This window comes from Puntigrus tetrazona, chromosome 5, assembly GCF_018831695.1.
Source record: "Puntigrus tetrazona isolate hp1 chromosome 5, ASM1883169v1, whole genome shotgun sequence".
Lineage (NCBI taxonomy): Eukaryota > Metazoa > Chordata > Actinopteri > Cypriniformes > Cyprinidae > Puntigrus > Puntigrus tetrazona.
The window spans coordinates 27855831-27883535 of NC_056703.1; the positions used below are offsets into that span (position 1 = coordinate 27855831).

Consider the following 27705-nt stretch of genomic DNA (forward strand, 5'->3'; position numbering starts at 1 on the left):
CCCCCTCTCCAAGAACTGTACCTATCCACATTAAACAAAAGGGTTAAGAAAATCACTCTGGACCCCTCACATCCAGCACACTCCATCTTTGAACTGTTGCCGTCTGGTCGCCGCTACAGAGCACTGAGTACCAGGACAGCCAGGAACAGTTTCTTCCCCCAGGCAGTCCATGTCATGAACACTTAAGGACACTTATTTATTTAACATACAGATTTGCACACAACACTGCACAAAAATAATTCCTGTTACACTTGAATGTTTATAGTATATATTTTTATTTTTTTTTTCTATTTTTATTTTTGCTGTGTTGCACATTTTATATTTTGTATATTGTACATAATTCTCTTCATATCTGTCTTGTCTTGTTATCGTATTGCACTGTAGAGTTTTTGTCACTAAAACAAATTCCTCGTATGTGCCAACATACCTGGCAATAAAGTGATTCTGATTCTGATTCTGATTAAGGCATTATAATGAATGCATAATGCAGTATAAATATCTTTATAATATGTTGTATCATCTCATGAATATTCACAAAAACAGCTGATATAATATTTACTTATTTGTAAGAGTGTAATAATTTATAATGAACACAATTCATCCACTTAAGTATTGTCACACCCTTGGACTGTTTTCTGTGTGTTTTCATGTGCTCTGTGTGACCTAGTGTTCTGTACCTTGTTTAATTGTCATTATGTTCAGGTGTGTGCTATTACTGTCTTCATCTTTCCCTTACAAGTTTGATCCCATTGAGGGTCAGTTTGTCCGGTCTCGTCTATACTATGTCTATGTATGCTGTGCTTGATACCCTTCTGTCTGGAAATGCCTTACTGTGGATTTATTAACAGACAGTCAATTGTAAGCTGTGCTCTTCGTGTGGTCCTTCCCACACCACAACGTGACAAGAATATTTCTCATAATTATAATGCAAGTCTCATATCTTGCCGTTTTACTTATGTTACTAAAAGCATAAAATATCACTTAATAATAATGCTGCAAGAATACATTTTTGTTCTCAAACAGCCATAAGATCAGATCAGATCATATGAATGTGTAATATGATACATTTGCTTTTGTTGGATACTTTTTTTAGCTTCTTTTTAAGAAGAGACCAGGAGATTCTTGGTAAAGCAGGAGTTCGTTTTTATTTCGTTGCTGTAGTCATCTGCAAGAAGTCTTCAAAAAATCTCCAAGAAAATCTTCAAGAAATCTCCAAGAAAAACAATCTAACTAAAACATGCTAGTTTGAAGTTTATATGTCTCAAGGGGGAGGAGTACATAGAGTTGAAGACCAGTAAAACAAAAGTATGCAAATGTAGAACAGGAACTTAGCCCAGAACAGGAACTTTCCCGATCCTTGATCTATTTAGCATCCAAGTGTCATTCAAATGCATAGGTGTTATAGAGCCTGAAACAAAAGTCACAGTTGTACCTTAGCATTAGCATTCACACTTGACTTGGGACACCTACCAGATGTTCAAGAACTGAAAGACAAAAGATAACAGTCTCAGGGCTTGGGCTTCCTGCTCTTAGAATGTAAATTCCAATACATATTCAGCTTATACTATTACATTGGAATCTGTGTTTAAGCTTTTATGAATTTGTAATACAACACTTTGAACATTTTTATATATAATATCAGTTTTATTATTTTGGTGGTACTCTTTAGACAGCTTTTCAGCATCATGTCAACTAGCCTTCATTAGTGCATTAGTAGTATATCTGCTAACACTTTTATTTTGATAGTTCTTCAACAAACATACTGAGTATAGGATACTTTGCAAGTATATGAACATTCCACCTACTACAATCTACTAATACTCTCAGCTTTATATTCAGCTTAAAGTATTAGTTAGCTCATAGTAGCCTCACAAGAAACACTCAAATAACACTCAGCAACTAAACACTCACAAGATGTTGGAAGTGTAATGAGGATGCTGATGGTGGCTGTGAATCTATGTGCGGAGGTTTATTGGGACAATCCAAAAGAGAATAGTCAAATACAACAAGCAGAGGTTAGTTAACAGTCAGGCAGTCAGATTCGGCAAACAAGTTCAAGGGATTTCCAAATGGCAAAGAAAGTAAAGCAGGCAATGGGTCGTGACACAAACGTCAATCCAAACAGGTTACCAGAACGCAGGGATGATTCGAAGAGACAATGGTCAGAGTAAACAGGCAAGGTCATACACACGTTAGAAGTCAGAATAATCATGAGAGCCGCTTTATAAGGCAGTGAAACTGGCAATACTTCACAATGACTGAAACAGGTGCTCTGTCTTTATGCTGGGCAAACAGGAAATGAGCACAGAGGGAGTGGAGACGAGTCAGTAGTCAGGTGAGGGCTCCCTCTACTGGCATGGCATTACAGGAAGCTACTGTGCAGATATTAAATAAACAATATCATGATATTATATAGTCTATTCAATTAAATTGAAACTTCTGGTGTCTGTTGTCCCATGATTTCCAGTTCAGCTGCTGATTCTGAAAGTTAAAGCAAGAGACACTGTTGTTTGCTCAGCCAACAAGAGGATAATAAGAGACACTCTACACCAATCAGCATCCAGAGTTTGGACCTAAGAAACAATATCAGAAACTTCAACACAACTCCGACTGAAGCGGAGTGAACCCAAGCAAACAGGTAAGAGAGGCTCCTTCATTCAGATCATTAGAACTGTGTTTTACAGTCAGCATCAGCAAACGTTTGATCATAAGTCTCGTTCAGATTTTATCCTGCTTGTTCTGTCTGTCTCTGTGTGTGTGTGTGTGTGTGTGTGTGTGTGTGTGTGAGGGAGAGAGAAAGAGAGAGAGAGACTTGTCTTGATTGATGTTCTAGAAGTGTTTAGAGCTTCAAAGGAGGACTTTGTTTTTGTGACATGATTAACTTGTGTAGAAACCAGCATGAACTGAACCCCGTCTGAAACCAATCTGTGCGTCTTACTCTTTCTGGCTGTGTAGTGTGTCGTGAACGTGTGTTATCCAGGCAGTATTTGACACACAGTATTTCTCCTGAACAGAAAGAGGAAGTGCTGCTGGTGTCCTGTGTTTCTCAGTGCAGCTGAATAAAGGAAGTGTAACGTGTGTCTCCAGTGGCCATGGACAAACCGGTGTGTTTGATTGACACTGCGTCTGACGGGAAGCTGTGTGTGCAGCAGTCAGCGTTGCAGGTTCTGGAGCAGATCCAGCAGCCCGTGGTGGTGGTGGCCGTGGTGGGTCTCTACCGCACCGGGAAGTCCTACCTGATGAACCGACTGGCCGGGAAACAAACAGGTGAGCGGCACGGACGCTCCTGCGCTTCAGATGAGTGTGTGTGAGTCACTGTGGACTTTCTGCTGTGTGTGTTATCAGGGTTTGCTCTGGGCAGCACCATCGAGTCCAAGACCAAGGGCATCTGGATGTGGTGTGTGCCTCACCCTACTAAAGCAGAAACTACTCTGGTGCTGCTGGACACCGAGGGACTCGGGGACGTGGACAAGGTGAGGTCGCAAATTGAACAAATTACTAGTGCCGCAGGGTCTCATAACACTTTCATGTATAGCAAAGATAACCCTAATAGGTGACCTATTATGCCTCTTTTTACAAGATTTAAAATTTGTCTTTGATGTCCACAGAGTGTTTATATGAAGTGCATGGGCTTCACATATAGACCCTTGTCCAACAGCTTATCAAAATTCTTGGCCCAAGCCCTTCTTTTTCCCACTTCTCTTAAAAGAGCTTGTACTATTGTTTCAGCTATTAAAGTGCTTCAGTTTTCTATATCATGGCATTATATTTTCTATGGTTTTTCAATGCCAATGACAGAATCATGTGATGAGTGTTGTCTGAGGACCTGAAGACCACAAGCATCCAACAAAAGGTCTTCAGCCTTATCCCTATTCCACAATGTTTTGACACAGAGCCTTTTAATCTTTTTGGAGAACATTGGCTCATCTTTACACTCTGCCTCTCTAAGACATTTATTTTATAGCTAATCATTTTACAGACCTGATGTCAATAAACCGAATTAGTTGTTAGATGTTTGCCCAGCTGAATCTTTTAAAAATGTATTGCTTTTTATCCCTTTGTTGTGCCAAGTCCAACTGCAAAAAGAAAGCTGCTATTTTTCATTCTCAATTGTTGTAGCACAACAAAGCAACAGCTTGTAATTGGAGCCAAAAGAAAAGGAGCCCTAATAATCCTCAAAACCTGACTGTCAAAGAGTTAATTTGATAGTATCCTAATATGAGATTTGGATGTTTTATTTAGGTATGCAAATGAGCGGTCAAAAATATTTCATTTTGGTTGCACATTCAGCATGTTGTTGTCATTTGAGAATAGACAGATGGTTTAGGTCAAGCTTGCTAGTTTGCTATAAAATGAAAGCAGGGACATCTCAACCTGCTTGAATGAAGCACAAAATTTTATATCCTATATTTGTGTGAGTACTTTTCATTGAGTTAAATGTGAATGCAAATTCAAGACTATTTCCAGTTTACTATACTAACTTTACAAATGTATTTCTTCATCTTAGGGGGACTCAAAGCATGACACAAACATCTTCTGTCTGGCTGTGTTACTGAGCAGCACTCTGGTCTACAACAGTCGAGGGACCATTGACAATAGGGCTGTAGAGGAGCTGCAGTATCCTTCTGAACATTTATCATTTATTTGTAAAAAAAACCCCCAAAAATTTCAGATGTATACCACTTCAAACAAAGGAAAAGCATGTTCAAACGTGCTTGTTTTCTGAATGTTTTATTGCAAACATATATTTATATTGTTACATGTATTGCCACTGTAATGAATTATTTTACTGGCTATGTTCCATTATGCAGTTTTTTGGCAGGTGAACCGTCTTCTATATCTAGATAGATATCAATATGATAGATGTAATTACAATAACTTCAAAAGATAAAACGAGCAGTATCAAAGTAGTCCAATCGAAGATGAATTTCAAGTTCTGTCTCTTGATTATACAGCAGTATAAAGTAGTATTGCACAATTTTTAAGTGTGTTAATATCAAAGCTGTTGAAGGGAAAGCATTATTATAGTTCAGCTGCAAGAGACAAAGAACAGAATCACTAACCAAAATATGACAGAATCAACCAATAAATTCTGTCCAGTTGTATATTAGATAAGGATTTGTGTACATCTGTAAAGTTGTTCAATCATAAATTGTGTTTTAGATGCTGTTAAATCAAAGTTATACATTTTATTGTCTACATTTTAACGTGCATTGTGAAACCACACTTATTGTGAAATACTATTGGACGGTCACTTTGTGTTCATCCCTAAACAATCTGTCAGATACGTCACTGAACTAACAGAGTGCATCAAGGTCAAATCATCAGACGAGGATGTTGATGACTCAAATGAGTTTGTAAAGTTCTTCCCTAGTTTCATCTGGACAGTGAGGGACTTCACCCTAGAGCGAAAGATTGATGGCAAAGATGCAACAGAAAATGATTATCTTGAGTTTGCTCTGAAGCTGAAACATGGTAATTTAAATTTGGTACAAAATATTAATTTATGAATCTCACAATCACTATCACAATGATCTCTTTTAATGAGTTTTTCCAAACTTAATAGTTTATCAACCAATCATTCTTACATCATAACTGTAAGTTTCACATAGGGGTTATATGTCAAAAAAGAATCCAAGATCACCCAAATATTCAGTTCTATTTGAAACTCTAGTACAGTGTCATTAGTATTTTAAAGCATTGAGCCAGTGTTATGGAGATGGTGACGTAAGCTGAAAAGCTTAACTTCAGTCTTATCACTGTTTAGACAAAGACATTGTTAGCCATCATTATTTATTTATTTATTTATTTATTGTCACCTCCAGGAGCAAGTAATGTTCAGTGTCTTTCCCCAAAGACAACTGATCAGTGGGTCACTTGGATTTAAGCTGGGAATCTCCCAGTAAAGACTTCTACTCTGTGAAGCAGTGTTGTTCTCTCTGTTTCAACTGTAGATCAGTGATTCTTAATCCAGCTCTTGTGACACCCTGCTCTGCACATTCAGATATTTGTTCAACCAGAAATTATTTGCAAAGTGGACATAACACCATATGTCCATTTGGAAGAAATCATAAAGTTTGTGAGATGTGAAATGTGTTTATAGACACATGTGGATATTATGTAGTGCAAATCCTTGCACTAGTGATCCTAACTGAAAACGTCAATGGTTTCACCATGCTCAGAGAGTCGGCAACAGTGAACATTGTGCAGGAAAATGTCAATTAAAACACAGTTCATTTATTAAGCTTTCTTACAATGAGCAGGTTATCTGAATTAGGTGTGTTTAAGAAGAAAGACGTGTAAACTATACAGAGCAGTGGAATTAGGGGACACTAGCCCTTCAGGTCAAGAATTGGACACTTGCATAAAAGAATACATTTATAATACATTGTGGATGGAAATGGTTCACAGAGGAGGAAAAAAAATGTCCAGTGACAATGTGGTCCAGAAGAGTAGCTCAATTAGCTCTGCTCAAAAGACAGCCACTCTTTTTTTTAAACTTTACACAGAAGTGAGAAAAGATACAGCTTGTGTTCATCTCTTCTAGGAACATCAAGGAAAGTGATGGAGTACAACCTTCCCAGGGAGTGCATTAAAAAATTCTTCCCCTCCAGGACGTGCTTCACGTTCCCGTTTCCAACCGCCCCAGAGAACGTGGCTCGTCTGGAGAGACTGGATCCTGCTGACCTTTCCGCAGAGTTCCTGGAGGTTACAGGACGCTTCTGCAAGTTTGTCTTTGATAAGACTGAAGTGAAGAAGCTGAAAGATGGATACACTGTCACTGGCAGAGGTGATTCAGAAGAACAAGAGCTTGCATATGTGGTTTCAGTGGAATATGTATTGCTCAGTTTTTTTTGTTTAACTTCTTTCCTTCTTTGAAAGTTCTGGGCCATCTAGCTAAAACATACACAGACACCATCGCCAGTGGAGCTGTGCCGTGTCTGGAGAATGCTGTGATTGCCATGGCACTGATCGAGAATCAAGCTGCGCTGAAGGAAGGTCTGGAGGTGTACCACACTGGGATGGAGAAGCTGAAGAAGTCCTTCCCTCTGGAGCTGAAGGAGGTTTCATCAGAACACCAGCGTCTCAGCAGCATGGCCACACAAACCTTCATGGCTCGCTCTTTCAGGGACACTGACGGGAAGCACCTGAAATCTCTAGAGGTTAGCTCGATCTCTCTTTTGCTTACTGATACAGATATCTTCTTTCAGAGAATTGGATATTTTCACAGATTCTGTTTTCTCATATATGTCATTCTGCATGTTTTCAAGGAAAAAGTTAATAAACTCTTTGACGAATACCTGTGCCAAAATGAGCAAGCTTCAACGAAAAGATGCGAGGATATCCTGTCATCATTCTCTGCAATAATGAATGAAAAACTCAAAAAGGGCGTCTATGCTAAATCTGGTGGCTATGATCTCTTCTGCAAGGATCTAGAGGAGACTGTGAAGAAATACAACAGCCAGACCAGTAAAGAAGTCAAGGTCTTGTCTAGATTGCTCAACTTGATAATGATATTTTAAAACAGTGAAGGTCTATGATATGTTCTGAGGTTTGTGTGTCTCACCAGGCTGAAGCAGTCTTAGAGCTGTTTCTGAAACAGAAGTCTGTGGACTCTAAAGCTATCCTGCAGGCCGACAAAAATCTGACTGAGAAGGAAATACAGATTAAAGGTAAGACTTCCCTATTCTTAAATCAGATTTTTTTGTCAAAGTGCTGAAAGATTTAGGTGCTTGCTTAGGATAAGCAGCAGTTTCAAAGGTCCAGGAATAATTACATAGCATCATTCAAATGAACAACAAGTGTAGTTTACAGGAGGCTATTCATGCCAATATCATTATGAATCAAGAACAGTGTGATTCAGACCAATACCTGAAACTCTTTTAGTGGTTCAAAATCATGTGTAACTTAGTTTTCGGGCCAAACCCTGGACATTACATTCACTCAAAAAAGCCCTCCATAGAGAAAAACAAAGGTTTAATGACCTTGCAGTTTATATCTGCCTTACAATATCTGCCTTCCTCTTCTGTTTGTCAATGAGTAGAGGAAACAGAGAAAGCAATACTCCTGGAGCAGGATATAAAAGCTAAAGAGGAACAGCAGATACAGCTAGAGGAAAAGATGGAAGCAGAGAAGAGGACTAATGAAGAGAGGATGAAACGGATGAAGGAGAAGATGGATAAGGAGATGAAGCTTCAGAGAGAGGAGGGCGAGAGGGCCATGGACTGCAAACTGAAGGAGCAGGCCGCTCTGCTGGAGAAGGGCTTTCAGGACAAGGCTGACATTATGAACAAGGAGATGGAAGAGTTCCAGAGACAGAGTACTGAAGCTGAGAGTAACAAAGCTAAAGGGTTTGCAGAGCTGATAGAAAACTCCAACAAGAGACACGAGGAGTCAATGGCTACTATGATGAAGCAGCACCGAGAGCAGATGTTAGGTTCACTGAGGGAGATGAGCTCACGTCCTCCTCCTTGTTGCATCTCGTAAATTAGCAATTAGGGCATGTAACTGTATGAATTTACCTATTGTAAAATGATTCTGTACCTCTAAATATAACAACATTAAAAGCATTGTTTCCATATATAGTTAAATTACAAATAAAATGAGGGCTATCTGTATTCAGCCAAATAATTGACCCTTCACAAAGACCTGGCTCTTTTGTTGTGACGTGTCACTGTAGCGTCTCAGATCAAGCAGCATGAGAATCTTTTCATTACTTCTTACACAAAATAAACATGAATGAAAATCAGAAGGTAGTTTGTGTCTCATTTTAACTACATAGAGACAATATTCTGTTATATTAAGTTCTAGTCCCCTGAAGTTAATCTATTCTCCTTTCACATTATGCATTATGATTGGTTAGATCCCCTGTCAGTCAGACTTCTGGGGAGGGGTGAATTGAGACAGATGAGTTAATTACACATTTAGATTCTCATTGTTCATCTTTTCACTGAATCTGATGTATGTGTACTCCACTGAACCATACAAATAAAATTAATGGTGTCAAGAGAGATTGTCAAATTCTACAACAACAAGTTAGTTTTCAGCCCTTTATACGGACAACTGGGCAAGGTTTAAGAGGGGGACAATGCAAACTGTTTCTTCAAGACAGTGTTGATTCATTTACAAACATCTTTCCAAGAATGACCTTTCCTCACACGTTCCCCAGAGCATTTCATTTCGAACAGATTAAAGCTTTCAGGCTGGAAGCACGCTGCATGCTCATGGATGTGTGGATCTACTATAGGGCATCATTAGCGAACTTTCACATAGCCAGTGGCACACAAGAAAGGGACATGTAAGGGTGTGATAATCAGTGGTCTGGTGCAGTGCATAGAAAAAGCTGCGGTTTTGAAAACAACTGCATCAGTGTGGACCAGTGACTTCAAATTCATACCTAATGAGGCAACTGCATTTTAAAAAACAGGAGATACTTTTGAAGAGGTTCCCCTAAAGGACTGAAACGAATCATTTCAAAATCATAAGGTTGCGCTACACATAAGTGAATGGTACAGCTATCTGTGTTAATATAAAGCAAAGATAGTTTGCAGTATGAAGTAGTATAAGAAGCTGATAACATACAGTGGATGACATCCAAAGAACCTTCACGTTACAAAAGTAGTGCTGCTGTTAAATAAAAATGAATGTGGATAAGAGTAATAGATGTGTCCTGCACTCAAGGCCATGTGGGAGAACAAATCATAAAAAACTCATTTTTTTCATTTCTTTAAAAGGGAGCAAGACTTTCAAAATGATTTTGTTAATTAAATATAAGTAAATGAGCTGAGGACAGCAATGGCTCAAAAAAGACTACCCACCTGTAGTTTTTTGGCTACAGATCTAAAATGGATTTTCAGGATGTGAAAAATCCATTATAATAACTGCAATATTAAATGAGACTAATTAAATAATAAATTATTTGTGTGTTTTTTTTACGCAAATGACATACCTGCCCAGCATATGCTGTTTTTTTTCAGCAGGGTCACCTGACGCACACACACACTGAGAGTTGTCAGACTGTCAGGACTAAACTATGTTCTCTTTCATGTCTTATTGAGCTTAAACTGTCAAGTACACACAGGGCTATCTTTCATTCCTGCAGTGTCGCACTGTGCTAAAATGCGGAACAGAAGATAGAGGCTTTTAGTTGAAACAACCGGGGAGATGGCGGGCTAGGCTCTGGGTCTTGAATGGGGCTCGGGGCATCAATATTTTTGCCCTTCCAACATTTTGTTAATTGGATTTTTTATAGTGCAGGGTCACAGCTGATTTATTTTTCTACATGATGTTATCATCAGACCATCACATGAATGTTGACCCTAAGTCTTCTGAAGACAGCATCATGTGAGAGAATAAACCGATGATGACTTCTTGTTAACATTCATATGATGAAACATTTGGAAGAATAATCAATGGGGACTAGAGTCCAACGGTCATATGATGGTCTGATGACAAAAAACATCAATAATGTCTTATGCTACCTAATAAAACCCAACCTTACAGACAAATTAGACAAAAAAGACGAGGAGTGAGCCTTTGTTTGTCAACACTGGCTACAAAACAGCTCTCCTTTTTGGGATTTATCTTGCTGTTCCTCTCCAGTTTGGTGAAACTGATTCACATATTACAATTATATATTATACATGCTATTATATAAAAATATTACGCAATATGAGCAACAGATTGGATGATTCCTTGATTTCCTCAATTTACAACAGAAACATTATCAGCTGTGATAACTAACGCCATCTTCAGGCTCATGACCAGTAAGTCTCCTGGCCCTCAGAATGTAGTTCATACAAAACAATTTAAATCTCGAAATTAGAATACTTGATAAAAGACTGGAAAAGATTCTCCCCCAACTAATACATAACCAGACTGGGTTTATCTCTCAAAGACATATTAAACTGATTTCAACAAATCAAATATGAAGCTGTATTACTTAGTTAGATGTGGTTAGTTAGATAAATATATGCATATGCACATGCCTGAACTACTTTAACCTTGTGATTTTCCTTAGAATATTTACTTTTTAGTAAATGATTGCTGGTATAACTATCATCTTTATCTGATTGGTTTTACCTCAACCAGCTAATCAATGTTACACCGTTTATGAGTGAAGGAGTTCCCTGGACTCTTGTATTATTAGTGTCCCGAAGCACTCATGGAGTCATGAGCACACAAAAAAAAACTTTCCATAGTGTCTGATACACTGGAGGGGGAAGTTCAGGGGAATTTCCATTAAATTTGATCAGAAACAAGGTTATCTCAAGTTACAAATGACTTTTCACCTCTTATTTCTGGAATATTGCTGGTCAGCCTGTGTTATTCATAACTCATATATGCAAGATATCTTTCCAATCTGGATGATATGGAATTCAATTTAATTCAAACTTCTTGTGTCTGCTGTCACATGATTTCCAGTTCAGCTGCTGATTCAGAAAGTGAAAGGAAAAGACACTGTTGTTTGCTCAGCCAACAGGAGGAGAATAAGAGTCACTCTACACCAATCAGCATCCAGAGTTTGGACCTAGAGGTGTGTCTAAGAAACAATATCAGGAAACTACTTGAACACAACTCAGACTGAAGCGGAGTGAACCCAAACAAACAGGTAAGAGAGGCTCCTTCATTCAGATCATTAGAACTGTGTTTTACAGTCAGCATCAGCAAACGTTTGATCATGTGTCTCGTTCAGATTTCATCCTGCTCGTTCTGTGTGTGTGTGTGTGAGGGAGAGAGAGAGAGACTTGATTGATGTTCTAGAAGTGTTTAGAGCTTCAAAGGAGGACTTTGTTTTTGTGACATGATTACCTTGTGTAGAAACCAGCATGAACTGAACCCCGTCTGAAACCAATCTGTGTGTCTTACTCTTTCTGGCTGTGTAGTGTGTCGTGAACGTGTGTTATCCAGGCAGTATTTGACACACAGTATTTCTCCTGAACAGAAAGAGGAAGTGCTGCTGGTGTCCTGTGTTTCTCAGTGCAGCTGAATAAAGGAAGTGTAACGTGTGTCTCCAGTGGCCATGGACAAACCGGTGTGTTTGATTGACACTGCGTCTGACGGGAAGCTGTGTGTGCAGCAGTCAGCGTTGCAGGTTCTGGAGCAGATCCAGCAGCCCGTGGTGGTGGTGGCCGTGGTGGGTCTCTACCGCACCGGGAAGTCCTACCTGATGAACCGACTGGCCGGGAAACAAACAGGTGAGCGGCACGGACGCTCCTGCGCTTCAGATGAGTGTGTGTGAGTCACTGTGGACTTTCTGCTGTGTGTGTTATCAGGGTTTGCTCTGGGCAGCACCATCGAGTCCAAGACCAAGGGCATCTGGATGTGGTGTGTGCCTCACCCTACTAAAGCAGAAACTACTCTGGTGCTGCTGGACACCGAGGGACTCGGGGACGTGGACAAGGTGAGGTCGCAAATTGAACAAATTACTAGTGCCGCAGGGTCTCATAACACTTTCATGTATAGCAAAGATAACCCTAATAGGTGACCTATTATGCCTCTTTTTACAAGATTTAAAATTTGTCTTTGATGTCCACAGAGTGTTTATATGAAGTGCATGGGCTTCACATATAGACCCTTGTCCAACAGCTTATCAAAATTCTTGGCCCAAGCCCTTCTTTTTCCCACTTCTCTTAAAAGAGCTTGTACTATTGTTTCAGCTATTAAAGTGCTTCAGTTTTCTATATCATGGCATTATATTTTCTATGGTTTTTCAATGCCAATGACAGAATCATGTGATGAGTGTTGTCTGAGGACCTGAAGACCACAAGCATCCAACAAAAGGTCTTCAGCCTTATCCCTATTCCACAATGTTTTGACACAGAGCCTTTTAATCTTTTTGGAGAACATTGGCTCATCTTTACACTCTGCCTCTCTAAGACATTTATTTTATAGCTAATCATTTTACAGACCTGATGTCAATAAACCGAATTAGTTGTTAGATGTTTGCCCAGCTGAATCTTTTAAAAATGTATTGCTTTTTATCCCTTTGTTGTGCCAAGTCCAACTGCAAAAAGAAAGCTGCTATTTTTCATTCTCAATTGTTGTAGCACAACAAAGCAACAGCTTGTAATTGGAGCCAAAAGAAAAGGAGCCCTAATAATCCTCAAAACCTGACTGTGAAAGAGTTAATTTGATAGTTTCCTAATATGAGATTTGGATGTTTTATTTAGGTATGCAAATGAGCGGTCAAAAATATTTCATTTTGGTTGCACATTCAGCATGTTGTTGTCATTTGAGAATAGACAGATGGTTTTTAGGTCAAGCTTGCTAGTTTGCTATAAAATGAAAGCAGGGACATCTCAACCTGCTTGAATGAAGCACAAAATTTTATATCCTATATTTGTGTGAGTACTTTTCATTGAGTTAAATGTGAATGCAAATTCAAGACTATTTCCAGTTTACTATACTAACTTTACAAATGTATTTCTTCATCTTAGGGGGACTCAAAGCATGACACAAACATCTTCTGTCTGGCTGTGTTACTGAGCAGCACTCTGGTCTACAACAGTCGAGGGACCATTGACAATAGGGCTGTAGAGGAGCTGCAGTATCCTTCTGAACATTTATCATTTATTTGTAAAAAAAACCCCCAAAAATTTCAGATGTATACCACTTCAAACAAAGGAAAAGCATGTTCAAACGTGCTTGTTTTCTGAATGTTTTATTGCAAACATATATTTATATTGTTACATGTATTGCCACTGTACTGTAATGAATTATTTTACTGGCTATGTTCCATTATGCAGTTTTTGGCAGGTGAACCGTCTTCTATATCTAGATAGATATCAATATGATAGATGTAATTACAATAACTTCAAAAGATAAAACGAGCAGTATCAAAGTAGTCCAATCGAAGATGAATTTCAAGTTCTGTCTCTTGATTATACAGCAGTATAAAGTAGTATTGCACAATTTTTAAGTGTGTTAATATCAAAGCTGTTGAAGGAAAGCATTATTATAGTTCAGCTGCAAGAGACAAAGAACAGAATCACTAACCAAAATATGACAGAATCAACCAATAAATTCTGTCCAGTTGTATATTAGATAAGGATTTGTGTACATCTGTAAAGTTGTTCAATCATAAATTGTGTTTTAGATGCTGTTAAATCAAAGTTATACATTTTATTGTCTACATTTTAACGTGCATTGTGAAACCACACTTATTGTGAAATACTATTGGACGGTCACTTTGTGTTCATCCTAAACAATCTGTCAGATACGTCACTGAACTAACAGAGTGCATCAAGGTCAAATCATCAGACGAGGATGTTGATGACTCAAATGAGTTTGTAAAGTTCTTCCCTAGTTTCATCTGGACAGTGAGGACTTCACCCTAGAGCGAAAGATTGATGGCAAAGATGCAACAGAAAATGATTATCTTGAGTTTGCTCTGAAGCTGAAACATGGTAATTTAAATTTGGTACAAAATATTAATTTATGAATCTCACAATCACTATCACAATGATCTCTTTTAATGAGTTTTTCCAAACTTAATAGTTTATCAACCAATCATTCTTACATCATAACTGTAAGTTTCACATAGGGGTTATATGTCAAAAAAGAATCCAAGATCACCCAAATATTCAGTTCTATTTGAAACTCTAGTACAGTGTCATTAGTATTTTAAAGCATTGAGCCAGTGTTATGGAGATGGTGACGTAAGCTGAAAAGCTTAACTTCAGTCTTATCACTGTTTAGACAAAGACATTGTTAGCCATCATTATTTATTTATTTATTTATTTATTGTCACCTCCAGGAGCAAGTAATGTTCAGTGTCTTTCCCCAAAGACAACTGATCAGTGGGTCACTTGGATTTAAGCTGGGAATCTCCCAGTAAAGACTTCTACTCTGTGAAGCAGTGTTGTTCTCTCTGTTTCAACTGTAGATCAGTGATTCTTAATCCAGCTCTTGTGACACCCTGCTCTGCACATTCAGATATTTGTTCAACCAGAAATTATTTGCAAAGTGGACATAACAGGATATTTCACCATAATTCCATTTGGAAGAAATCATAAAGTTTGTGAGATGTGAAATGTGTTTATAGACACATGTGGATATTATGTAGTGCAAATCCTTGCACTAGTGATCCTAACTGAAAACGTCAATGGTTTCACCATGCTCAGAGAGTCGGCAACAGTGAACATTGTGCAGGAAAATGTCAATTAAAACACAGTTCATTTATTAAGCTTTCTTACAATGAGCAGGTTATCTGAATTAGGTGTGTTTAAGAAGAAAGACGTGTAAACTATACAGAGCAGTGGAATTAGGGGACACTAGCCCTTCAGGTCAAGAATTGGACACTTGCATAAAAGAATACATTTATAATACATTGTGGATGGAAATGGTTCACAGAGGAGGAAAAAAAATGTCCAGTGACAATGTGGTCCAGAAGAGTAGCTCAATTAGCTCTGCTCAAAAGACAGCCACTCTTTTTTTTAAACTTTACACAGAAGTGAGAAAAGATACAGCTTGTGCTCATCTCTTCTAGGAACAGCAAGAAAAGTGATGGAGTACAACTTTCCCAGGGAGTGCATTAAAAAATTCTTCCCCTCCAGGACGTGCTTCACGTTCCCGTTTCCAACCGCCCCAGAGAACGTGGCTCGTCTGGAGAGACTGGATCCTGCTGACCTTTCCGCAGAGTTCCTGGAGGTTACAGGACGCTTCTGCAAGTTTGTCTTTGATAAGACTGAAGTGAAGAAGCTGAAAGATGGATACACTGTCACTGGCAGAGGTGATTCAGAAGAACAAGAGCTTGCATATGTGGTTTCAGTGGAATATGTATTGCTCAGTTTTTTTTGTTTAACTTCTTTCCTTCTTTGAAAGTTCTGGGCCATCTAGCTAAAACATACACAGACACCATCGCCAGTGGAGCTGTGCCGTGTCTGGAGAATGCTGTGATTGCCATGGCACTGATCGAGAATCAAGCTGCGCTGAAGGAAGGTCTGGAGGTGTACCACACTGGGATGGAGAAGCTGAAGAAGTCCTTCCCTCTGGAGCTGAAGGAGGTTTCATCAGAACACCAGCGTCTCAGCAGCATGGCCACACAAACCTTCATGGCTCGCTCTTTCAGGGACACTGACGGGAAGCACCTGAAATCTCTAGAGGTTAGCTCGATCTCTCTTTTGCTTACTGATACAGATATCTTCTTTCAGAGAATCGGACATTTTCACAGATTCTGTTTTCTCATATATGTCATTCTGCATGTTTTCAAGGAAAAAGTTAATAAACTCTTTGACGAATACCTGTGCCAAAATGAGCAAGCTTCAACGAAAAGATGCGAGGATATCCTGTCATCATTCTCTGCAATAATGAATGAAAAACTCAAAAAGGGCGTCTATGCTAAATCTGGTGGCTATGATCTCTTCTGCAAGGATCTAGAGGAGACTGTGAAGAAATACAACAGCCAGACCAGTAAAGAAGTCAAGGTCTTGTCTAGATTGCTCAACTTGATAATGATAGTTTAAAACAGTGAAGGTCTATGATATGTTCTGAGGTTTGTGTGTCTCACCAGGCTGAAGCAGTCTTAGAGCTGTTTCTGAAACAGAAGTCTGTGGACTCTAAAGCTATCCTGCAGGCCGACAAAAAACTGACTGAGAAGGAAAAAAAGATTAAAGGTAAGACTTCCCTATTCTTAAATCAGATTTTTTGTCAAAGTGCTGAAAGATTTAGGTACTTGCTTAGGATAAGCAGCTGTTTCAAAGGTCCGAGAATAATTACATAGCATCATTCAACTGAACAACAAGTGTAGTTTACAGGAGGCTATTCATGCCAATATCATTATGAATCAAGAACAGTGTGATTCAGACCAATACCTGAAACTCTTTTAGTGTTTCTAAATCATGTGTAACTTAGTTTTCGGGCCAGAACCTGGACATTACATTCACTCAAAAAAGCTCTCCATAGAGAAAAACAAAGGTTTAATGACCTTTAATGATCTGCCTTCCTCTTCTGTTTGTCAATGAGTAGAGGAAACAGAGAAAGCCATACTCCTGGAGCAGGAAATCAAAGTGAAAGAGGAACAGCAGCGACAGCTAGAGGAGAAGATGGAAACAGAGAAGAGGAGTAATGAAGAGAGGATGAGACAGATGAAGGAGAAGATGGATGAGGAGATGAAGCTTCAGAGAGAGGAGGCCGAGAGGGCCATGGACTGCAAACTGAAGGAGCAGGCCGCTCTGCTGGAGAAGGGCTTTCAGGACAAGGCTGACAGGATGAAAGAGGAGATGGAAGAGTTCAAGAGACAGAGTACTGAAGCTGAGAGTAACAGAGCTCGAGAGTTTGCAGAGCTGATAGAAAACTCCAACAAGAGACACGAGGAGTCTATGGCTACTATGATGAAGCAGCACCGAGAGCAGATGTCAGCTTTACAGAGGCAGATGAGCTCACGTCCTCCTCCTTGTTGCATCTTGTGAAATGCATTGAAGCATGTAACTGTATGAATTTACCTATTGTAAAATGATTCTGTACCTCTAAATATAACGACATTAAAAGCATTGTTTCCATATATAGTTAAATTACAAATAAAATGAGGGCTATCTGTATTCAGCCAAATAATTGACCCTTCACAAAGACCTGGCTCTTTTGTTGTGACCTGTCACTGTAGCGTCTCAGATCAAGCAGCATGAGAATCTTTTCATTACTTCTTACACAAAATAAACATGAATGAAAATCAGAAGGTAGTTTGTGTCTCATTTTAACTACATAGAGACAATATTCTGTTATATTAAGTTCTAGTCCCCTGAAGTTAATCTATTCTCCTTTCACATTATGCATTATGATTGGTTAGATCCCCTGTCAGTCAGACTTCTGGGGAGGGGTGAATTGAGACAGATGAGTTAATTACACATTTAGATTCTCATTGTTCATCTTTTCACTGAATCTGATGTATGTGTACTCCACTGAACCATACAAATAAAATTAATGGTGTCAAGAGAGATTGTCAAATTCTACAACAACAAGTTAGTTTTCAGCCCTTTATACGGACAACTGGGCAAGGTTTAAGAGGGGGACAATGCAAACTGTTTCTTCAAGACAGTGTTGATTCATTTACAAACATCTTTCCAAGAATGACCTTTCCTCACACGTTCCCCAGAGCATTTTATTTCGAACAGATTAAAGCTTAAAGCACAGATTAAAGCACATCCTGCTCATGGATGTGTGGATCTACTATAGGGCATCATCAGCGAACTTTCACATAGCCAGTGGCACACAAGAAAGGGACATGTAAGGGTGTGATAATCAGTGGTCTGGTGCAGTGCATAGAAAAAGCTGCGGTTTTGAAAACAACTGCATCAGTGTGGACCAGTGACTTCAAATTCATACCTAATGAGGCAACTGCATTTTAAAAAACAGGAGATACTTTTGAAGAGGTTCCCCTAAAGGACTGAAACGAATCATTTCAAAATCATAAGGTTGCACTACACATAAGTGAATGGTACAGCTATCTGTGTTAATATAAAGCAAAGATAGTTTGCAGTATGAAGTAGTATAAGAAGCTGATAACATACAGTGGATGACATCCAAAGAACCTTCACGTTACAAAAGTAGTGCTGCTGTTAAATAAAAATGAATGTGGATAAGAGTAATAGATGTGTCCTGCACTCAAGGCCATGTGGGAGAACAAATCATAAAAAACTCATTTTTTTCATTTCTTTAAAAGGGAGCAAGACTTTCAAAATGATTTTGTTAATTAAATATAAGTAAATGAGCTGAGGACAGCAATGGCTCAAAAAAGACTACCCACCTGTAGTTTTTTGGCTACAGATCTAAAATGGATTTTCAGGATGTGAAAAATCCATTATAATAACTGCAATATTAAATGAGACTAATTAAATAATAAATTATTTGTGTGTTTTTTTTACGCAAATGACATACCTGCCCAGCATATGCTGTTTTTTTTCAGCAGGGTCACCTGACACACACACACTGAGAGTTGTCAGACTGTCAGGACTAAACTATGTTCTCTTTCATGTCTTATTGAGCTTAAACTGTCAAGTACACACAGGGCTATCTTTCATTCCTGCAGTGTCGCACTGTGCTAAAATGCGGAACAGAAGATAGAGGCTTTTAGTTGAAACAACCGGGGAGATGGCGGGCTAGGCTCTGGGTCTTGAATGGGGCTCGGGGCATCAATATTTTTGCCCTTCCAACATTTTGTTAATTGGATTTTTTATAGTGCAGGGTCACAGCTGATTTATTTTTCTACATGATGTTATCATCAGACCATCACATGAATGTTGACCCTAAGTCTTCTGAAGACAGCATCATGTGAGAGAATAAACCGATGATGACTTCTTGTTAACATTCATATGATGAAACATTTGGAAGAATAATCAATGGGGACTAGAGTCCAACGGTCATATGATGGTCTGATGACAAAAAACATCAATAATGTCTTATGCTACCTAATAAAACCCAACCTTACAGACAAATTAGACAAAAAAGACGAGGAGTGAGCCTTTGTTTGTCAACACTGGCTACAAAACAGCTCTCCTTTTTGGGATTTATCTTGCTGTTCCTCTCCAGTTTGGTGAAACTGATTCACATATTACAATTATATATTATACATGCTATTATATAAAAATATTACACATTACTATAACCACAACTCGTAGAAAATGAGCAACAGATTGGATGATTCCTTGATTTCCTCAATTTACAACAGAAACATTATCAGCTGTGATAACTAACGCCATCTTCAGGCTCATGACCAGTAAGTCTCCTGGCCCTCAGAATGTAGTTCATACAAAACAATTTAAATCTCGAAATTAGAATACTTGATAAAAGACTGGAAAAGATTCTCCCCCAACTAATACATAACCAGACTGGGTTTATCTCTCAAAGACATATTAAACTGATTTCAACAAATCAAATATGAAGCTGTATTACTTAGTTAGATGTGGTTAGTTAGATAAATATATGCATATGCACATGCCTGAACTACTTTAACCTTGTGATTTTCCTTAGAATATTTACTCTTTAGTAAATGATTGCTGGTATAACTATCATCTTTATCTGATTGGTTTTACCTCAACCAGCTAATCAATGTTACACCGTTTATGAGTGAAGGAGTTCCCTGGACTCTTGTATTATTAGTGTCCCGAAGCACTCATGGAGTCATGAGCACACAAAAAAAAACTTTCCATAGTGTCTGATACACTGGAGGGGGAAGTTCAGGGGAATTTCCATTAAATTTGATCAGAAACAAGGTTATCTCAAGTTACAAATGACTTTTCACCTCTTATTTCTGGAATATTGCTGGTCAGCCTGTGTTATTCATAACTCATATATGCAAGATATCTTTCCAATCTGGATGATATAGAATTCAATTTAATTCAAACTTCTTGTGTCTGCTGTCACATGATTTCCAGTTCAGCTGCTAATTCAGAAAGTGAAAGGAAAAGATACTGTTGTTTGCTCAGCCAACAGGAGGAGAATAAGAGTCACTCTACACCAATCAGCATCCAGAGTTTGGACCTAGAGGTGTGTCTAAGAAACAATATCAGGAAACTACTTGAACACAACTCAGACTGAAGCGGAGTGAACCCAAACAAACAGGTAAGAGAGGCTCCTTCATTCAGATCATTAGAACTGTGTTTTACAGTCAGCATCAGCAAACGTTTGATCATGTGTCTCGTTCAGATTTCATCCTGCTCGTTCTGTGTGTGTGTGTGTGAGGGAGAGAGAAAGAGAGAGAGAGACTTGTCTTGATTGATGTTCTAGAAGTGTTTAGAGCTTCAAAGGAGGACTTTGTTTTTGTGACATGATTAACTTGTGTAGAAACCAGCATGAACTGAACCCCGTCTGAAACCAATCTGTGTGTCTTACTCTTTCTGGCTGTGTAGTGTGTCGTGAACGTGTGTTATCCAGGCAGTATTTGACACACAGTATTTCTCCTGAACAGAAAGAGGAAGTGCTGCTGGTGTCCTGTGTTTCTCAGTGCAGCTGAATAAAGGAAGTGTAACGTGTGTCTCCAGTGGCCATGGACAAACCGGTGTGTTTGATTGACACTGCGTCTGACGGGAAGCTGTGTGTGCAGCAGTCAGCGTTGCAGGTTCTGGAGCAGATCCTGCAGCCTGTGGTGGTGGTGGCCGTGGTGGGTCTCTACCGCACCGGGAAGTCCTACCTGATGAACCGACTGGCCGGGAAACAAACAGGTGAGCGGCACGGACGCTCCTGCGCTTCAGATGAGTGTGTGTGAGTCACTGTGGACTTTCTGCTGTGTGTGTTATCAGGGTTTGCTCTGGGCAGCACCATCGAGTCCAAGACCAAGGGCATCTGGATGTGGTGTGTGCCTCACCCCACTAAAGCAGAAACTACTCTGGTGCTGCTGGACACCGAGGGACTCGGGGACGTGGACAAGGTGAGGTCACAGCCTCTGCTTCTGAAAAAATCTTTTAGAACATTCAGTGATGAGAAAATGTGCAGGTGCGTGTCAGACAGGGTAGGTGCCGGTATTTGATTGTTGGACTCAATGCAGTACACAGTGCTTTCAAATGTTGCTGTGTTTGTGTTCTAATTTATGACTAAGACTTGGGTAGTTTATGTAAAAAACCACTAACTATGATGCTGTCTGTGTTATATTGTTTGTGTCCTGTCTTCTTGCCTACTGTAAAAGTTGAATGTACAAACATATAGATTGCTGATTATTTCAGAGTTTTCCTTTCCATGTTTCCTAGTGTATCTGTGTTTTGATCCTTGGACTGTTACTTGTTTCTTGATTGATTTCTGCTTGCCCTGACTCTTGCCAGTTTGAACTATCCAATGTACCAAAGAAAAACATGATAAATGACAAAGATATTAGAATGTGACAGATTATTTTGTTCTCCTGGTCTAACACAGTCCCCACAGTGACTTACTGAGTTACTGTTCGAGGGAAGTAGATGTCAGTCATGGTTTCTAGGCTGTCAGGAGCGTATGCTGTCATTCATGCAGTGTCAATTTTTGTCAATGATTGTCTCAGGGGGACTCGAAGCATGATACCAAGATCTTTTCTCTGTCTGTCCTTCTGAGTAGCACTCTAGTGCTGAACAGCCAAGGGACGATCGACAACAGAGCTATCGAGGAACTGCAGTATCTTTCCAGTTCTACATTATACAGTACTGTTAAAAGCTTAGATTGTTATTCTGAATTTCCTGTCCATGTGTGGTTTGGACTGACACTGTTCTGTGTGAAATGATCAGCTGAAAGGGCATTATTACACCTGCAGTAGAAAGCCCAAATGTCTATGGTTTTATTCCTGGGTTTGCTCAGTAAGAATTTAAACAATAAATGAAATTCAGATTAAAATATTCCCAGTTTGTGTAGTATCCAATCCTCAACCGGATCCAGATATGTCACAGAGTTAACCGAGTACATCAAGATCAAATCGTCTGATGAGGAGGACTCAGAGTTTGTCAAGTTCTTCCCCAGTTTCATCTGGGCTGTGAGGGACTTCACCCTAGAACAAAAAATAAACGACAAATACGTGACTGAGGACCAGTACTTGGAGTATGCCTTGAAGCTGAAACCAGGTGATCATCAAATAGAGTTTTTAACTTTACATAGAGTATATTTAGCCAGTCAATTAATATTGTTATTAATAATAAAATTATTTCTGAAAGAAAAACATGCCAGCATTTGAAAACAACTGAGAATGTCAGTTTAGCAGCAACACTGTATTTTGCTAATCTCTTTGACAAATGTGTTTTTTAAAGGCTTTTTGAGAACAATCAGCGAGTTCAACCTACCACGGCAGTGTATCCGGAATTATTTCCCGTCCCGGAAGTGTTTCACTTTCCCTTTCCCGACCGTCCCAGAGAAAGTGTCTCACCTGCAGAGGCTGGATCCTGCTGAGCTGTCCCCAGACTTCCAGGAGGTCACGCAACGCTTCTGCAAGTTCATCTTTGACCGGAGTGAAGTGAAGAAACTGAAGGACGGACACACGGTCACTGGAAGAGGTGATCCAGTCATGTGACATACCTTTACAATTTCTCAGTACAACTGAAAAGTACATTAATAATATTATATAAAGAATTAGAAAAGAATCAACCATAAATCATTACAGATTTTACAGCACAGCACAGGTGTAGGCAGTTATGAAGCATGTTTTCTTTTGTAGTTGTTGCTAACCATGTTTTGGGTTCAGATACCTAAAACCAGGGGAAAAAAGGTTTTCGTCATATACCCATCCTGGCCAAATGTTAACATGTCTTTTTGGCATATTATATGCTTACGGCCATTTTTTTAAACCCAAACTGGTACAATGTGTAGCTTTTCATTTCTTATATAACCATGCCATATTCCAGAATGACAATGTCATGAGGAATTATTTTCATGTTCAAGTCCTGATCTTGACCAAAAATGAATGCCACAACAAAAGCGCAATATGATCAAAGGTAAAGGCAGTCCTACAAAAACATTAAAGTGTGCATCTTATTTTGGACACACAGTGTAAAGTCGACTTTCAATAGTGATTCAAGTCTATCTAAACCCAGACTGGTTTCAGAATTTAAAAGAATTTTAATTAATATCTTTGTGGTTTAACAGCGTTACACTGAGAGATAAAATGTACATCAACATTAAATATCCCTGCTGAAATAAAGTGCATGAATTGACCATTATTTTCTGAACTGCATATTACTAAGATACAAACAACAAGTTAACGTTCTTCTGTCTGACCCTTCTCCTTCCCTGAAGTCCTGGGTCAGTTTGCCAAGACATACGTAGACTCGATTTCCAGCGGTCAAGTGCCCTTTCTGGAGAACGCAGTGCTAGCCATGGCCCAGATCGAGAACGAGGCTGCGCTGAAGGAGGGTCTGGAGGTGTACCACACTGGGATGGAGACGCTGAAGAGGTCCTTTCCTCTGGAGCTGAAGGAGGTTTCATCAGAACACCAGCGTCTCAGCAGCACCGCCACACAGGTCCTAATGAAACGCTCCTTTAAAGACAGCCAGGGGACCTACCTCAAATCTCTAGAGGTGATGACCTTTACAGACCTTTACAGCATTACAGTTGAACACTGTTCAGTTCAGGAAAAAGAGTTCATCATCTGGTGTTTGAGGATACACTGAGACAAGATCATTCTGGGAATATCTGCCAGAAGGCCTTTATTGGCTGTAATGATATGTCTCTGACATTTTACCCATTCAAAGAAATCTGAAAGGCTCCATAACATTCAGCTTTTGATTGAAAGTTATTATTAGTCATTCATCGTCAGAACACAAATGAATGCACTACTGAAATGATCCAGATCCAGAAACACAGAAATAACAAAATAACGATTTACGACAACTATTCTTCTGCACTGAGTTACATCTTCTGCTATTTTAGTATCAGCATGCGCATGCAAGCTTCTAATGAATTTAACGTAATCAGCGGCTGAATGCATGAACATGATCTGCGTTTATTTACACATAGAGGAAAGTGAGCGTATGTGTTCTGATACTCTCTAAAATAGCAGAGGATGTAACTCAATGGACAAGAATGGTGGAGTAAATGTTTTTGCGCACAAAAAATATTCTTGAAGAGTTGCAGAACTTGATCCACAGACTGATCATTTCAGTTGCGTTGCTGTCTATGGAGTGTCAGATAGCTCTCTGATTTCATCATAACTATCTTCACTTGTTTCTGAAGGTCTTGTTTGGAATGACACGAGGGCAATTTTTTTTTTTTTTTTTACAGAATTTTAATTTCGGAGTGAACTAAGTTGACTGCTTCTGATGTGTTGTGTGGTGTTGCAGGAAGGCATTAATAATCTCTTTCATGGTTACTTGCATCAAAATGAGGAAGCTTCAAAGAAAAGATGTGAAAATATTCTGTCATCCCTCTCTGGAACAATGACAGAGAAGCTGAAGAAAGGATCCTATGCCATACCTGGTGGTTATCATCTCTTTTCCCAGGACCTTGAAGACATTGTGAAGAAATATAAAATACAAGCCAATAAAGGAGTCAAGGTGATTATCAGTGTTTGATGATTAAATCTGGCCTTTTACATAACAAGAGGCCTGTCAGTGTTTACCTAGATTATGTTCAGTCTAAAATCAGCTGGGTTCAAATCCTTCTGGCCAAAGCATAATTGACCGGAGCATTAGACCAGAGTGGTAGTAGTAATTAGTCACAGATATTTGGTCATGGTGGTTGACGTTATCATGTATGTGGTGTCCACAGGCAGAAGACACACTGGAAGAGTTTCTGAAGCAGAAGTCTACGGCATCTAATGCAGTTCTTCGGGCTGACAATAAACTGACGGAGAAGGAGAAAAAAATAATGGGTGAGAGTTTTTAAACAACAGCTCCTTCTAGAGGAGAAAACCAGTTCACCAGAGAGATTATCAAATGCAGAGCAGTTCCTTACATTTACTGCATGCCAAACATTTTTAGTTATGAAGAAAAAGGTACAGTGGCCTTAATATCTTTACATTTGCAATGACAATTACTTAAGACTAACATTTAGGCTACATTGAGACTGCAAAAATCAGACTTATATGCATATCCTGGTTTTATCCAGCAGTTTTTTTAAGTCTGGAGAGCACAACATTTTTTTAAATTATTTTCAAATCTGATCTAAGGCACATTCGGAGGTGTTTGCCTCGTGTCAGAGCACAGCAAACACAATGTTCTGCATAAGTATACATTTAATTAAAATTGTATAAAAAGTATATATACAAATATAAGGGATATAATGATTTACTCAACTCCCAATGTCATACGATTCACAGTACTGCTTTCATGATATAAAGAAAAATAAAAAAATAAAAAATGTAAATAAAAAAATTAAGAGGTTTAAGTAAAGGTTAAGCAATGGTTTGCCATTGCCATTAAAGAATATTACTTCATGCTTGCATTTACGTAAGAGAATAGTTTATCCAAAAATGAAAAACCAGTCATCATTTACTCAAACTGGAGTAGTTCCAGACCTGTCTAAATTTCTTTGTTCTGCTGAAAGAAAGATATTTTCAAGAAAGTTTTAGTCATTATTAACTTCCATAGTATTTTAGTCAATGGTGACCAAAACAGCCTACTTACGAACTTTCTTCAAAATATCTGCTGTAGAAACAAAATCACCTACATCTTGGATGCCCTGGGGTTAAGCAGATAAACATCACAATTTAATTTCTGGGTGAACTAACCCTTTAAATGAAATAAATGTGTTTCAAAGACATTTCAGTATACTTTTTTCACATGTTACACTTTGCACTAAACTTTATTACTTTATTGTCTTCTTGCAGAGGAAAGAGAGAAGACAATTCTACTAGCTCAAGAAATAAACACCAAGGAACAGCAGCAGCGACAGCTAGAAGAGAAGATGGAAGCAGAGAAGAGGAGTAATGATGAGAGGATGAGACAGATGAAGGAGAAGATGGATGAGGAGATGAAGCTTCAGAGAGAAGAGGCTGAGAGGGCCATGGACTGCAAACTGAAGGAGCAGGCCGCTCTGCTGGAGAAGGGCTTTCAGGACAAGGCTGACATTATGAACGAGGAGATCAAGGACTTCAGGACGAAGAGTGAAAACAGAGAGAAGGAAAATGACAAACTGCTTAAACAGATGACTGCAAACATGAAAAAGAGACACGCTGACACTATGAACATGATGAAGAAGCAACACCTCGAGCAGATGGAGGCCATCAGGAACATGCCGAGGCCTTCGTCTGATTCTGGCGATCTCTTCTTACGTCTGCTGCTCTTCGGCCTCAGCAGCTTCGCCAGCGGCTCTAGTCGCTGCTGAATTGATCCCGAGCAAACGCTCTCAGCTAAACAGTGTACTGCTGACGGAGGCAGCATCTCCGTCATCGGGAGCGGGTGGATTCAGGGTTTTCCTGATTCAAACTCTGAAACCTTTGTTTCGGGGTGTGTTGAGGGAAACAGGAAGTTTTTCTGATTTTGTAAGTTTGCCTTGTTTGAGTGATACCTTGCATTGTGAACACATTGTGATGTGTTACTGATTTATCAAGACGAAGAGACCACACAGAATATTGTATTCTTTTATTTGATAAGTATTTATACACATGTTATTGTATTCACTTTATTGAATAGTAGAAAGAAATACCACCATAGCATCATATTTAAAAGTAGTTTATTGAGAAAAGATCTTGATATATGATATATGTAGCATTTAGTTAAAGTATAGCCAGTGATAAAATATGTATTAGTAAGAACACTGAAGAATAGGAATGTTACCGTTAAGTGCTGAGTTCCCGACGCGGAGAGGAGGACATCTTAGAAAGATCTTTGCAGAAGAGCAGAAGTGAGCCAGAAGATAAAGCTGCACCTCGGCGACACGCTCAATACATCCTCAATCCTTAAAAGCATATTTCAGATGCTTTTAATGTGTCATTATCATGAGTTTATTGTGATGCACACTAGGGTCAGCAAGGGGGGTGTGGTCGTATAGCGATCCTCTGCGTCTTCTTCGTGGACTCAAACATAACTGCAGAGAATTGTGAGCACTCGCCACGCTGTTGCCCTGTCTCCTGATTATTGTCCTGTATTTCAGGAACTTTATCTGCTGACGTGGTTCTGCCGCTGCAGTACCTGTTTCATAGAGTATTTTATAACACTTAGTTTAGTCACAAATATTAATTTGTGGAAACATTGTGGCCACAAGATCCTGTATTGAGGAAACAACATCCTTTTCTTGTTGCCACAAATTGAATCCGTAAATAAACCTGTGTGACAATAGCAACCCAAATACTTCTTAACATTGCTTTACATTCAACAGACGCTTTAA

The 27705-nt window shown here is 39.1% G+C and overlaps 2 protein-coding genes across 7 annotated transcripts; both read left to right on the forward strand.

Moving 5' to 3' along the window:
- The first annotated feature begins 2934 nt into the window (after nt 1–2934).
- LOC122344865 (guanylate-binding protein 6-like) lies at nt 2935–26981 on the forward strand. Of its 6 annotated transcripts, none has more exons than XM_043238452.1 (10): nt 2935–3267; nt 3346–3473; nt 4508–4617; nt 5285–5475; nt 6548–6790; nt 6883–7163; nt 7272–7484; nt 7571–7673; nt 8045–8283; nt 26446–26981. In XM_043238452.1, the coding sequence occupies exons 1-10, from the start codon at nt 3093–3095 to the stop codon at nt 26701–26703; spliced, it is 1941 nt and encodes a 646-aa protein (XP_043094387.1). In that variant the 5' UTR covers nt 2935–3092; the 3' UTR covers nt 26704–26981. The 6 variants fall into 6 exon arrangements, 5 of the variants coding, with proteins under 5 accessions (XP_043094387.1, XP_043094389.1, XP_043094388.1 ...); XM_043238454.1 differs by lacking the exons at nt 2935–3267; nt 3346–3473; nt 4508–4617; ... (4 more) ...; nt 7571–7673; nt 8045–8283 and adding exons at nt 20425–20556; nt 20844–21155; nt 21234–21361; ... (4 more) ...; nt 24720–24932; nt 25147–25249 and having other exon boundaries at nt 26207–26981; XM_043238453.1 differs by lacking the exons at nt 2935–3267; nt 3346–3473; nt 4508–4617; ... (4 more) ...; nt 7571–7673; nt 8045–8283 and adding exons at nt 20425–20556; nt 20903–21155; nt 21234–21361; ... (4 more) ...; nt 24720–24932; nt 25147–25249 and having other exon boundaries at nt 26207–26981.
- On the forward strand, nt 11472–17671 carry LOC122344867 (guanylate-binding protein 1-like). Its single transcript, XM_043238457.1, is given in 11 exon segments — nt 11472–11611; nt 11945–12197; nt 12276–12403; nt 13440–13549; nt 14219–14322; nt 14325–14408; nt 15491–15733; nt 15826–16106; nt 16215–16427; nt 16514–16616; nt 16969–17671. Coding segments are annotated over 10 exon segments (1884 nt in total). The 5' UTR covers nt 11472–11611; nt 11945–12022; the 3' UTR covers nt 17412–17671.
- Nucleotides 26982–27705: the final 724 nt, after the last annotated feature.